Below are 15,503 nucleotides of genomic sequence, written 5' to 3'. Positions count from 1 at the left end.
TGTTTTTTCATATAAAGGAATGCTGAAATTTCTGCGGAGACACAGTTTAATGGTAAAAGCACGTGGTCAGGAATGTGAAACATGATTTGCTTCCACACATGCAACAGAGCATATATTTAAAGCTAAAGATATTAAAAGGCAGAACACATGACATGAACTGATATGGATTGAAGATCTATAAGCAATTATTCTGTTCCTTATCAGCTTTCCACTTTATATTTTTACTGCCCATTTGGTGTCATAATATTCAGTTACTTTGGTAACAGTAGACAGCTTTTACAGTGGTTTTGTACTCTGCAATGATTTTTCCCTTATCCAAGTGCTTAAACTCATCACCATGTATAATCTGATTTTCCTATATCGAGTGATCTTTTCTTTGCTACATACTCCACTCCACAGCCAGGTGGAAAGCTAGAACAACTGTACAACTTTGTTTTGGAACAATGGAATTTTGGAAATTCTGTTCTAAGCAGCTTAATGTTTTGAACATCAAATAATAGTTACAGGAACCCTTGTATCAGTTACTTAGGTTTTCAAGGAATATTACAGACCATCAAACCACAATGTCTTCTAGCCACTTTAAGATTTACAACACAATATAATTCTTAGAAATGGACATATTTAGAGCTAAGAGAATTAAAACCAATTTGCTATTTTACATTTGTACTGCAATGCTTACTGGTAGTTCCACAATTTGTTCAGCACTGAAAACTATGATGATGTTCTACAGGTAAACAATTTCCATACCGAAAAAGGGAAAAGACGTTACTAACAATTAATCTTTACAATACAGACACTGATCAGTAACCCACCACCAAAAGAGTCAAAGAGAAACAGCACTGCACATGCACGTTAGCCTCTTTAGCTTGTAATGATACAAAATACAAGATACAACATCCTATCTAGCCATTAAAGATGTGATTTGCCGTCTACTAATAAACTCAGCAGTGTAACAGACTAGTGCTGAGTGGAGAGCTTAGTTCAAGTAAGGATGAATGTGGAAAAAACCTAAAAAAACTGTTACCCTTAATTTTTAAGAAAAATTGAATGTAACCAATTTGTAAAATAATGGAAACAAGTTAGTTAGAAAATTAAAGACAACCATCATGGCAATAGTTATTTTCAGTGTGAATGAAATAATTACTATAGCCAGCTAACTGTTCATGAAGCCTGCATCCAGTCAGAACTGTACTGGACTTGTTCATAATCACACACAAAGAATCTGATAATCCTCAAATCTCCAGACTCAATTTCTAGTCTGTCCCACTGTTGGAAGCTGATAGGTGGGTATTTAGGGAACATGAAAATCCCCTACCTGCTCGGCCAGCTTCCCCAGCCTGTGAGGCTATAGCAGCAGGAATAGCAGGGATGAAGGAGAGAAGGAAAGAAAGTAACACAAGACAAAAATAATAACGACATATGGGAATGAAGGGTGGGAGAGGAAAAAAAAAAGAGAGGAAATGCAAAAAGCGGGGAGTAAAATAAAAAGAAAAACAATGTCAAATACAGGAATCTTACAAATTAACTATTTTACCATTAAAGGTTTAAAAAAAAGTAAAAAATGAGGTGTCAATATTTTAGTAGAGCAACAGAAGAGAAAGCAACAGACTGTTAACCTTAGACAAACAGACTTAAGTGATTTTAGGACACTACAGACAATGTTAGTAGATAATTTATGTTAAGCACGCTATCTTTCATGTGAAAGTGTAAGTAAATATAATAGACTTGCTATTTTAAATGCACATAAATTGAAACAGGGGCTCCAAGTTTGGCAATACTCTAACAAATAAAGGTTGTTAGTGATTACTTCCCCCCCTAAAAGCAGTAAGTGTCTGGGTTTTGTTTTTTTGGGGCAAAATTAGTTGGCAAAGGGGGAAAAAAGAATACTTACACATTTTTCACATAGATTAACCTGCTCATAGGGTAGAATAAAATTGAGGCTTCTTGTATAGTCTGATTTCTATATGTTCAAAACTAATTACGTAACTCGGTACTACAAAACTCCATCATTCTTTAACCACAAACCCTGGAATGCAGGGTGTGAAGCAGTAAAAGTAAATACTAATAAAAAGCAAGTAGTTCAACATCAAGATTCAACATTACAGTGAAGGAACAATAAAAATACAGTGAGGATTATTACTCTGTTACTAAGCCTGTTGTTTCAGACACTCTGGTGATGTAGCAACCACTGGCTGTACTGGCATGTGGAAAACCTAAACTCCGAAGGGCAGCATGGGACTGGACCTATGATGGGTGAAGTTAGACAATTTCAGGAGCACTGGAGTGTGGTGCACTGCTTTAATAACAATATTAGTGCCAACAGAACTAGACTGTCAACTTCATAGCCTATAGGAAATTGTCACAGCAATGGCTAAAAATTGGTATATTTTGCATGAAGGGGAAGAGGGAGCATTTTTAAATAGGACATGTTTGCATATTACATTGCTGCCTGAGAATAGCCATATAGATAATAATGTGTAGGTTTCACCGTATACTATAAAACTGCAACTAAGCATGAGACCAGCTTAAGCGCAGTAAGTCCATTACCAAACATATACATAAATGCAAAAACGTAACACTCCAATTCCACAGTTGACTTTTAAAAATACCCTAAACTGCCCTCATAAGGTTTTTCAATATGAGCTCAATGCACAACATTTGGAATTTAATTTTCAACACTGTCCTCTAACTCTGTGGACACATGTAAATCTGGTAGTTAGATGACTGTGCTACCTACCAACTGTGCCCAAAGAATTAGAGGCTGGGTTGAGATCTAGCTGAAACATTAACCATATGTATACAAATTTACTTAGTGTGAAACTTTAATTCTTGATTAGAAACAATGAGATATATTTTATAGATTCTTCTATAATAGTGCTAATACAAAGCCAGCAAGCATATCTTTTCTTGTGTCTGATGTTTAGAAGGAGAAAAAAACCCCACATGTGTAGGGATAAATCTTTCCCTCTGAGATGCAAGTGCCTAACTTCTATTGAAGTCATGGACAATTGTGTATGTACAATATTGCCAACCATAAGTGTTTAAAAGTCATGAATTGGGCAACAAAAAAGCATGAGATTTTCAAAAGATAAGTGTTGGGTTCTTTTAATTTGCCTTCTGGTGTGGGCGCCTTTAGGGTTTTTCAGGATGCTCGGGAACCATGAGGCGTAAAAATTTACTTTTTCACGAATATCTGAGAATCTCAAGTAAGGCTTGGTCTATGTTGAAAAGTTATACTGCCAAAGCTATGTTGGTTAGGGGTATGACAATACCACACTTCTGACCAATATAGCTATGACAACAAACCTTTCAGTGTAGATGCAGCTAAGCCCTCTTCTGTTGACATAGCTAATGTCATTCGAGGAGGTTGTGTTTCTACCCCGTCAGAACCTCCTATACTGACATAGGCTATGTCTATATTAGTGAGCCTAGCATAATTCCAGCAGATGGAGATTTAAGGAAGTCACTGAATATCATGACTCACCAGAAAATCTTGAGAGTTGGCAAACTATCTGAAGGATTTGTACTACATATGCAAGTACAAAATCATACATGCCAAGAATTTACTACTACTTGAAGAATATACATAAAAATTGAATAGTCCTCTATCAGAGCAGTTCTAGTTCTCTAAAAGCAACCCCACATTATTCCTAGTGTAGAAGATCCTCAAAAGTGTGATCTTTTATTAAGGAAAAAGACAAACAAGCATTACCTCCTAAAAGATTTTACTAATAGAATTCTCAGTCAAAGCAATTAATATTTTGGTGTTAACTGGAGTGAAGCATCAATACACAGTTTTCCTCAACTAAAAAAAAACTACATGAAGTGTCGAGTAACTTTTCTAATTATAGTGCAACAAAAATGTATTTGATCATTTTCTTTCAAAAGAGCAAATGTGGCTGAAGACATTTTCTTTTCCAGTGGAGGTTAATAACAAAGTGACTCTTTGGAAAAAGCTTTTATCTCAAGGATAATTAAGCATGGGAGTTGTAATTTGAACTTCAATGCCTTTTTGTGCCACTCTTTCTCCCCCCACTAAAAACTTAAGAAATTCCAAGTATTTAAATGAAAGCTAGCTTACAAAGCTAAAAATTCTGGAGGAGCATCTCTGCCTTGGTAATAGCTCATCCCTACTTTTCTAATTCTTTAGAGAATACTAAGGATATTATACATGAGAAGTAAAATATGCTATATACAATCTACTTATCTCAGAAATACCTTTGCCAAATACCTATATGATTTTCAGTCATAAGGTGCTGGATTTGTAAAGGCATTTAGGTGCCTATGATTTTCAAAAATACCTATCTGTACCTTTAGGTGCCTCAACACCTTTACAAATCTTGCCCTTAGTGACATATGGTAATGCTGTCTAAAATTAGCCAGAAGGAATATATTCAGCGTCAGTGTATTAGTCTCATAGTATTCCATATGGTGCAATACTAAGATTACCATTAGTTTAGTAGTATAAAACAGTTTTGTATCAAAGAGATTATTAGGATGCCTGCCTTTTCCAAGTATATATTCATAAAATAAGACTGATAAACATGCTCCAAAATTCGTTATTTCTTCTTTACATACCACCTCACTTTAAAGGTAAAAATAGAAGAAGCTTGTTCGAAAAATCAGAGCACTTTTTAGGTAAAATGCTTGTGTCCTTCATTTGTCACTAGTCTGAAAAGAGGAAAAATTAAAGAAACTAGCAATTCCAAGATAACTAGATGAACAACTTAGAACTATTTACAGAACAGAATTGCCCTGTTGCTGAAGACTGCTTCCAGAATACAGGTGTTATTCAGCCAGTGACTTCTAGCAAAAGCACACACACTGTGCATTATAAACATAGGATATACTCAGCCCCTGAAGACCCTCTAATGAGACCCTTTGGAATAATCAATCTATAGGATCATCTATTGATGGAATGAAAGTAAGAGAAGAATAAGAGACCGAATCCAAGTAAAATAAAAAGGTAACTTACTCTGAAGACAATCAGGATAGGCCTCTCTCTGGAGAAGGAGCAAATGGTGAGCACTAAGACATCTTGATAAAGATAACATAGGTGAAAATTTTAGGAGGAACCTCAAATGGGCCTGACAACCAGCCTTATGGAAAGTAAGGTTTCAATAACTATATATTGATAGATGTCAATAATTCCTCCATCTTCTTTCATATAATGATTACAGGGTAGAAGGGAGGATTACACCAATTATAAGAATAAATACAAAGGAGATCCCACTGGCTCAGAAATGTAAAAAGTATTTTTTCTGAAGCACAGCATTAAGACCCCAGCAAACAAGGACCACTTCCTGAACATGCTGAAGAGATACTAACCTAAAGAACCTTGCTGAGAAATGGTAAAGACCCATTCTGCTCTTCAACCTGCCATCCAGGAATCAGAATGCTCTTTCAGGTCAAGATCCTGCATACTACAAATCATAGGAACTGCTATATTGAATCAGAACAGTAGTCCATCTATCCCAGAATCCAGGCTTTGACAGTCATCAGTACCAGCTGCTTTAAAGGAAGCAACCCTACTGTAGCCAAGTATTCCAGAGGATTTTGGTGTCTTTACGTTTTCTATTGAAAGGCCTATTTTGCAGTTACTTTTATAAATAATGGCTCCACTATTACTTCAAAACACACTTCACATCTTCCTTGCTTAAATGCTTTAAGAGCCATTCTGCCCACAACAGTGATTTACAGGGCAATGTTACAGGCGTTAGGCTACTTCAAAACAGCGACTTAAGCAGTTTTCCACTCAAAGCTATTTAAAAAAAAATCACGTACATACTTTTAATTCCTCCTATGGATTGAGGTGCCTGCTGTTAAGCTATTCAAGCACACCCAAAGATCTCTGCCAACCTGAGTAGCCACATCTGTTCTCTCCTGGATGTTAATGGGCTGGGCTTCCCTCTTATTTTGTGCTGAAGACAGATTAAATCTGCAGTCAAAATCGTTAACAAATATTCACTTGAGGGGTGATCCCGTCTCAAGAACTGCCTATAATTTTGTGCATTCACACAACTCCTGAGGGCTGAGTTTCAGTCAGGTAGCCAACATACATACATACTCAAGTAAAAAAAGTACCCCAAATACAATTCAGTATTGATCAGGTTCTCAAGTGATGTGATATGCCTGCCATTTCTCTGGGTTAATCTGGGCTTCCATATACATTAGGTTCAACAATATTTTTGAGGTTGACTGAAGGTCTAACCTATAGAACTGGCCAGTGTTCTCCCAACTCATTTGCTGCTTTTAGTGCCAGCATGGTCTTACTGAAATGCAGCCACCAACAGCATGATGTCAAACTCCCTGGGGACTAGTGCAAGCCTGAAAGGGAGATCTCCATTAGTGGCAAGTGAAGCCTCCCAGCTTACAAAGGGAAGCTTGTCCTTGTATCTACAATGCCCTTCATGGCCTGTTCTCATATGCATCAGAGCACAGAGTGAATTCAAACAAAGCTTTGAAAGAGTCTCAGGGATGGAGCTTCAGGGATTGAAGGGCCACTAACCTCATGTACTTGAGAAGTTTTAGTGGATGCTTAGAGCAGTCTGTCATGACAGCAATGCCATAATTTCCCTGAGCTATGTCTCCCACCCCAAACTTCTCCCACACAAAAGGAAATCCTGCAGCCATTTCAAAGTCAAAAGCGATGCAGGAAGCATAAGTAGTAGACTGTTGTTACTAAGTGGTTAATTCATCTGATTCTCCTTTGTTTTGACCCGGGAATTCCTAGGAGAACGGTTACTTTTTATGGGAAAGGAAGTGTTCTGGATCTACCTGCACAGTAGGTATCTATGAACCTGCATTTTCCCTGATATGCAGCTTTTAAAGGTTGGATGTATTCACGGTGAGAGGGTAAACTAAGACCTATTTGCTAAATGGAACTGACTATCAGCTCTCCAAAAGAAAGCAGGCAGAGGATCTCTTTGATGTGAGTTTCCAAGGATGAAGTTTGGGGGTTCTTTTTTAAATGAAAATTTTGATTACTTGTTTCATTAGGTTTTTCTATCTCCCTTACAGCTTTAGGTACTCAAGAGAGAACAAGAAACAGTTTCTCCGCAAGGGTACAGAACTCGTTCAACAGAAGAAACTTAAGTCAATATTTATTAAGTGAAATAGGTAATGCAGATGTCTGAGTTCACAATATTAACACGAGCATTTCTAAACATGAATACTGTCTGAGTCCAAGATCTTACATGTATTAAGCAAAAGGGACATTCATTCTAAAAGGATTCAGATATTGCTTTTAGGAGTGCAAGAGATTTGCTTGAAATTTTACATGCTGGGAGACTATTTATGACAGTAATTAGAGAATGGTGAATTAGAAGAGGGCTACCTCCAGAACAAATAATGACTTTTTATCTTACTTAGTTGACTATAGCTTTGCTATATATTCAATAGTGATCATTAAAATCACCATCTAATCTAGCTCTGGGTTACATGAGAGGTAGAGAAGTGGCTCAACTCCTGTATTCGTTTTCTGTTGACATGTTGCAGTAGTGAGATCACTTTAGACCAAGGTCTGATGAAGGCCTTGATTATTCAGTTCCCTGCAACAGGCCAGGGGCGAAGCTAGGGATATGGCACAGATGCAGTGGTCTGTGCTGATCACCTATACTTGTGAAGCATTTTTGGATGGCCTTGATTGTAAAACAAAGTGCTATAAAAATGATGAGTAAGAGACGAGAGAGGCGAGTGCATTATATGCAGTACTTCTGCTCATATGTGGTTTTGGCTTCCATATTTGAGCAAGGCTTTTGCTACTATCCATGAAGAGATCCCCAACATGGAGCAGTGGTAGGTACAAGAGCTAGAAAGGTACAATAGCCTTTGCTGGATGCATGTGAGTTATACTTACAGAATGGGGGACTCAAGGCTGAAAAAGACTTAGCGCACACGGTCGATAGCCAACTCCCAATGCTGCTCCGAAAAGGTCTACTGTGATCCTTGAACAAGTGGAGTAGGAGGTTATATTATCTCTATATATGGCACTGGTGAGATGCTGCTGGTGTCCAGTTCTGTTATCCAGACTTGGAAGGGATATTGAAAAATGGAAAGGGTTCAGAGAAGAGCCATAAGAATGAGACATGGACTGGAAAACATGCCTTACAGCAGGAGACTTAAGGAGCTCCTCTATTAGTTCATCAAAGAGAAGAGTTAAGAGGTAGCTTGATCAGTTTAAATACCTACAAGTGGAGAAGATCTGATAGTAGAAGGCTCTTTAATCTAGCCTATAAAAGCATAACAAGATCCAAGTTAGACAAATTCAAACTGGAAATAAAAAATAAAATAGAAAAATTATGCCATAACACTAAGGATAATTAAATACTAGAACATTTTGTTAAAGAGTATGGTAATTATCCATTACTTGGACTCTTTAAATCAAATTGGGTGTCTTTCTAAAAAGATGTGGATGTACTAAAACACAAGTTATTGGGCTGGATGCAGGAATCAACAGGTGAAGATCTAAGATCTGTGTTACAAAGGAAGTCAGACTAGATGATGACAGTGTTCCTTTCTGTCCTTTAAACCTATTAATCAACAAAGATGAATGCCTGAAGCAGAGAATGCAAGATAAATCCCAGCTTCTCCCTGGAGACTCATCTGATGAATGGGTCAAATTGGAAATACACAGATGCCTCATATGGTGACAGCTGAGTCAGAAAGATTAGTTTTTCACTGTGTGACCTATATATTTCATGCAGAAATTATTTATCTGATTAAAGTAAATAACTATTCTACACAAAGCAGGAAGCTACTTTGTTTTAAAGTACATAAAGAAAGCACTTGGAAGCAGGGATATGCACTACATGAATAAATTCCAGCTAGTTTTGTTTTAGAGTATTGAGAGTACAAGTTGTATCATTCTGATACACGTTACTGAATTACAGCACATCTGGGGCAGAATAAATGCTATGAATGTACTGTGAAGGATGAACAGTGTTCGTTGACAAATGCAGAAGTGTATTACTTGCATATGGAAGGAGAACATTAAGTAATAGATGGATTTGCTCAATATGCTTAAAGAACAACTAAGCAATCGACCAACATGAAACATGATGAAACCTCCCATGCTTGACAAGAAAATTGCTCATTGATAACCATTTTCTTAGTACTAGCAGTTGTACAAATTTAAGGCATGGAAAGTCTTACCTGCAAACATATAGCCAGGTTAACTCTACAGCCAAATGATGTGCTAACAGCCCGTGGATGGAGACCCAGGTCTTTAAATAATTTTGAAAATGACTGAGTGAGAGCTATTCGGGGCCGTTCTTCTGCCACGACGACACATGTCCGTACACGTGAGAGGTCCAGTCCCCTTCCCTAGGAAGAAGTGAAATCTACAGTTAATCAATTTTGAAACTGTGCATCAAAACATGTGTTAAACACACTGTGAAACAAAACATGAACACAAGAATATAAGATTATAATACTCCAATTCTAGCCTTTCATGGAAGCTGGATGGCCAGCTAACACATTTATGGCTGATGTAGAACAGATCTTGCCTGGAATTTCTTCCCTAGCATTTAGGAGGAAATGGATCACAAAAAAGTTCGAGCGGGAAAATATGCTAGTATCAAGTAACAGCTCAGGACTCCAATGACCAGTGAACTGGAAGAGTTAACTGTCCTAGGAAAAAACTGACTTGAGAATTATTGAAGACAGAAGGGCGTGGAGACAGAGTACCCACCCTGAGCTCTACCTAATAGGGTTTCAGCAGAATAATGGGAATTCTGAATCATTAAAGGAAGGTCTGGCATTTCATAGCTAGTTGCATGTGAGAGGCTATAAAAACACTGACATCAGATATGTTACAAGTTTTACATATACAAATTTCGGCATTTGTTATAATTTATTGAAACTGGAAGAAATTTAAGAGCAATGGAAACAAATCAACAAAAATAAGTCTCCTTTGTAGTGGCTGGTGCTGGTTAGGCTTTACTTTAGTGCTGCATTTCCCTGGTAGGGGCAACAGGTGCTAGAATAGTTGGAGTGAGGAAAATAGGACAGAAGAATGAATCAGTGTGTTCCCTAGATACATGAAGACACAATCCAAACAAGTTACTGTGTCTGCCAGTATCACACACAGCAGGTTGCTCCTTGAAAGCCACCCATCTTCCACCTCCCAGTTCCATAGTGGCCTTAACATACAGAACACATTTGGAAGACGACGTAGTAGGGGCACATATTTGCCAATCCATTTGGGCTTGGGATTTAACTAAAAGGTGGGAACTGTTCTACGCAAGCTGTAAGCCTCAATCACTATAAAATGCATCTATAGGTACAAAAGGATAAGGTCTAATGGCAAAAAAAAAATGGAGATGGAAGGAAGAAAATACTTAACCACAAAAACACTGCCTGGCTCCAAGCTCCTCTGCTTCACATTTATACCACAATACCTTCCTAAATTACTCTAATTCTGAAAAAGATATATAGCTCTCAGTAAATGAAGGCAGATACTGACATCTGATAAGTTAAACCCCTTTGTAACTGAAGAGAAAAAATAGATATTTTAAAAGCAGTTACAGTTAGTTAGCAGAAATGGCAACAGAACACATAGCAAAAAATTCATCAGGTTCATAACAAAAGCATCAGTATATCCCAGACCCCAAGTTGAAAAAGATTAGAACATTTCTGAGTGCTCTTGTGTGTCAAAACCAAACAAATATTTAATATATTTATTAGAGTAAGTTATACATACAATATGCAAGTTGGCTAATACACACAGTTCTGACTTTTACAACCCTAGCAACCAGCTACAGCAATTTGGGCTGTACAATAAACACAAATCTTAAAGATTTGTAAAGCCTCAAGGAATAAATTTATCTAGGAACCTCATAATCTGGAAAAGGTCTCGGGAGCAGCAGGTGGCAAAAACTAAAATACAGCCTTTTTCCTTTGGCAAGCAATTATACTGGCTGTATTGAAGATTTCCCTTACTCTCTGATTATCTTCTCCTCAATGAATGGATTTAACACACACTTATTGAGCAGAGAACATTCCTAAATGCTATAGAAATGTCACACTTTGAAGAAAAATGGAATTCCTCACCTTCAGTGATTCTGTTTGTGAACCGAGTCCCTTGGTACAAAGCTCCATGACTGAATAGGAACAAAAAGTGTCCCTCACTTTGTACTGACTCACAGCTAGAAGCCATAGAGCAGGATTGGTCTCCAATTCTGAGGGAGGAATCAGAATAGACTGGTGTCCTGAATAAACACTGCAAAAATATAAGATTTGTTAATACAGGCTAGAATTCTGTAGATGAGATGATTATAAACTAAAAAGGGTATTCTCACTTAAGTGTAAACTTTAACATCAAGTATTAGGCACAACATGTTTATATCTCACTAACACTGCACAGTTTTCACAGCTTTATGTTAAGGGTAAATCCTGCCCTTTGTTACACCCATATAATTCAAGTGAAATGAGTGGAAATGTAGGCAGAACCTAGTCCTAAATTACTAAAACCTACAAAATACAGGTGGCCCTTACTGCTAGAAACTCATGGAAAAGCACACAGATACCTGGGTTAGTAGCATGTAAAATATGCACCTGCTGATAAAAGATTATGGTTGGTTATTACTATTTGAACATTTCTTGAACAGAAAATACAATACCTTCTACTCACCAAGGAACTGACCCCACTCCCATGGAAATAAACAGGAGCTTTGCCATCATTTTCAAGGGGCCAGGATCAGGCCCCAAATTAAAAGTAAATTATGCATTTAAAATTCTCTCCACAAAATGTTATGAACTTTTAAAAATGAAATCCCAGAGCTCTATTGTATTGTATATACAATATTGTATATTGGCTCCCCAGTGCACAGTAATACTGAGATGCAGGCACTTGGTAATGTCCCTGTGCCAAAGGTACAGCACTAATTGTTGCAGTATCTTCGCGTTCACTGAAAAATTCTTCTCCAGAAGTGTTTCCTACATTGATAGTTCCCTCCTGTGTGCCCTGTGACTATCAGACGGGCAGATTTCCCCATCAGTTTTACAGTTTTTCCTCACACATCTTTATCTGTGATTTGTTCATCTTTGAGCTTTGACATGTCACAACAGAATACAATAAAAGATGAAAACCAGAAAGTTCTCACAAAGGGTAAATTTAGAGGCAGTCAGCTCTAGGAGTCACTCAATGCCGATGAGGGGGAGAGCACTGGTGCTGGAAGGCATGTTTAGCCCTTTGGAGACCAGAGGAGATTCTGGCTCTTCTGAAACTTGAAAATGCTTCAGTACTACAAACTTTCCCAGTACCTAGAAGGGATGTATTACAAATTCCGAATAAGAGCAGAGAGCATCAAGGTTGAATGTGCCAACATGCCCACTACTGTGCTGAAGTGAGAAATATCAAGGAAACCAGTGCTAATCAGCTCTTACGCTACAAGTCTTGTGCTGAAATAACTGCTGGTTGCTTTGCATCCCAGGATAGTACCAAAGCCTTGGTACTGTGCTCCCTCAGAGCTCCGAGGGTACCTGATTTGTGACATGGGGTCTTCCTAAAATGGTAGTGTTGAGGTGAGTTGGACCTCTTAGTGGAAATGCCCATCAGGGATCTGTCCCTGGCTTTCCCAGAGGAGTATTGATCCTTTGTGGATTTAATTTTAATAGTCTTACCAGAATCTGAAACTGAAATGACTGTCAAAGATGGAACCCAGAAGTTAGTGGATCCAGAATTCACAGAGATGCTTCTGGACTGCAATGGAACTTTTTCAGTGGGGTCTGCCCTTTCCAGGTCAGAAGCTAGACACAGAGCAATCTAACATGTCTCCCTTACTTTTAAGGACTTACGCACCAACATTTCCTGAGTATATGAGCTTTCCCAAGAGAAAACAAAGCACTTGGTCGGTCCATCATTAAGCAGAATTGCTGCCTTGCAGGAGGGGCAGTCTTGAAGCTGGATGACTTGTGATGGGACACCACTAAGTTATGGTGCTGGGAAAAAGATCCAAGCGAGGAAAATAGACATAATATGAAAGGTAAAAACTTCCCCAAACAATTAACAACTATCAAAAAAATTGCCAACAGGCAACTCTACTGTCTAACACTAATCCATACACAATTCACAACAACAGGTAAGAAAACAGAATATGCAAAGACATGAACATCAAAGAACTGCAACTCGCAATTGAGAAGGACTGGACGGTAGATGGGTCTGATTTGCCCCTTTTACCCTCAGTATGAGAACACAAGGGCATATGCACGGCCCTAAAGAACACTGCTGGACAACAGACTCCAACCCCAAGAGCATCTGCACCAAGAGTGGAATATGTATGGACAAGCACTCAAAGAGTTGATGGTGTTCAGCACCATTGAAAATAGTGCCCCTCCGATCCCCCACTTACTTCAGTGCCTGTTTTCAGGCACTCTAGTTTGAAAGTTTTGTCCAGTCTTTATCTTGTGTTTAACAGACAGACAGAGAGGAGAGAGCTGCCCTGCGCAAGGGAATTCTTCACTGGCCTTCTCTGAGCCGGTGGCTTTCTTCCTCAGTTATGCCAGGAGAATTGCCCGAATTCTCCTCCTCTCTTGATAGGGTGGCCAGGTGCCCAGGTTTCGACCTGAAAATTTGGTTGAAAAGGAGACCTGACAGTGTCAGGTCAGATCTACTGACCAGACATGCAAAGACCTGTTATTGTGGGCAGGGGAGGCACCGGGTCATCACCCACGCCAGCTACTACTCAGCCGGGGCCACCTCCTACCAGCATGAGGCAGATGCAGTGCCCAGCAGTGGTTCTGCAGGTGAGTCCCTCCTGACCCGGGCAGGGGAAAGAGAGGAACAGCAGTGAGCAACCGGGGCAGAGAGGGAAGAGGAGTGACTGGGGGAAGGGTCCTGGGACAAAGAGGCAGGGCAGGGACAGGGCCTCAGGCCTATTTTTAAATATTACAAAGTTGACAACCTTATCTCATGATCTGGGACTTTTAGGGCCCCTTTATGATGCTGCAGCACTTTTATTTGCCATAAAGGGGCTTGCGGCTGGTGTAAGAATTTCACCCCAGTGCTTATCTTCAACTTAGGACACAAAATGTAGTAGATGAAAATGGTGCCTCTCCTGCTGCAGTCTGGAAAGTTGCAATTCCAAGAAACAATGGTTTCAAGGGGTGTTCACTTCCTCTACAGTTACATCCATTTGTTTAAGAGGAAACTTTGCAGGACCTCACTTTTGCTGTAGAAGTTACTTGATCAATGACTCCAATTGCCCATTGAGGGCTGACAGGAAGTGTGCAAGAAGAAAGCAGCTCTCATTGCACTTCCAAAACAAACATTCATAACACAAGTCCACGGCACACAGTGTATTCGCTGAATGTGGTCTTAGGGGACTGGAAAAAGACAGCTCTTATGGTCCTAATTTGCAATTTAAATCCATTCCTCACCAAAATGGCAATTAAGTGCAACTCTATTACTGTAGAACTGGACTAAAACATTGTTACTGACCTGCACTAGCAAAGTCTCAGTTTTAGAAAATTAACTATTATTTCATTTTGGTTTATCAACACAGACAGACAGACAGACAGACACACACACACACTCTTCTGTATTTTGATAATTAAAGCAGAATTACTAGAGGGCTTAGCTTAGTTTGGCTAACATACAATTCAGGAAAAATTTCATATCTGCTTTATCCTATGTTTCTTTTTTATAATTAAACCCCGCTTAACATGGAGTGTAGTAGGCTCTATTCCAATAAATGGTGTTCTACACATTAGGACAGGGATATCTTAAGTTCAGAAAGTAGTTTAATTGGATTTAGTTTTGAATTTATATTTGGAGAAAAGTGTTTGCTCTTTTAAAAACTATTATAACTTACAGACTTAAAAATGCAATGCAAAACAAAATAGTAGGGTCAGCATCTCAGAATGGAAGGCAAGAACTGCAAAGAAAAATATGAAAAATCAAATCAAATCACATGATGAATTCCCCCATGAAAAAGCCAGCACAAACAGCTAAAAAGAAGAGCTTTTGGATTAATGAACTCACATAGGCCTGATGAATCTGCTGCCATACCTAGGATGCATCGTTCTGTGACAAAGATCCCACGGAAACCCTGCTGAAGCATGCAGCCAGTTTATAGAGAAGCTGGTAAATCCCATTTTTAAGAATGTATTGCTCTGCTTTGCAAGGTTTCTTTTTGTTATATTTTTATACTCTTTAGGACAGAAAACAAAACAAACTTTGCAAAACCATGCAATACACTCCAGACTTACCAATGGGCTGGCTCCATGCTCCAGTGGGCTTTCCTTAATAGCTCTGACGTCACAGAATATTGCATTCTGGGGCGTCACAGCAAAGCAGGGCAGCATAACTTCTAAGAACCTACGATGGGGAAAAGAGGTTAGTTTTCGGTTGTTTGCAGAATGAATACCTCCTTCGGCCTAGTTAATGGAGGAATTAAATATGCATAGCTGAAGTGACTGAATTCAAAATTTTAACTTGTGTTTCTTATTTCAGAGACTGCATAAAGGAGCCCATTTTCTCTGCCTGCTCTGTATCCAATATG

The 15,503-nt window shown here is 38.7% G+C and overlaps 1 protein-coding gene across 10 annotated transcripts in view; it reads right to left on the bottom strand.

Moving 5' to 3' along the window:
• The window catches only part of DIP2C (disco interacting protein 2 homolog C), a 513,143-nt gene that overhangs the window by 60,224 nt on the left and 437,416 nt on the right, over positions 1–15,503 (bottom strand). For 4 of the 10 annotated variants that reach the window (XM_038391695.2, XM_038391692.2, XM_043509596.1 and 1 more), the window contains 2 exons: positions 11,053–11,221; positions 9,154–9,324 (listed from right to left, as the gene is read on the bottom strand). In XM_038391695.2, coding sequence (XP_038247623.1) covers positions 9,154–9,324; positions 11,053–11,221 — 340 coding nt within the window. Of the gene's footprint in view, positions 1–679; positions 725–1,315; positions 1,346–9,153; positions 9,325–11,052; positions 11,222–15,503 lie in introns of all 10 variants that reach the window. The other 6 variants (XM_043509594.1, XM_043509592.1, XM_043509593.1 and 3 more) reach the window with 2 other exon arrangements.

Source organism: Dermochelys coriacea, chromosome 2, assembly GCF_009764565.3.
Source record: "Dermochelys coriacea isolate rDerCor1 chromosome 2, rDerCor1.pri.v4, whole genome shotgun sequence".
Taxonomy (NCBI): domain Eukaryota; kingdom Metazoa; phylum Chordata; order Testudines; family Dermochelyidae; genus Dermochelys; species Dermochelys coriacea.
Note: the sequence above shows the minus strand (reverse complement) of the source record. Positions and strands in the feature narration are given on the sequence as shown.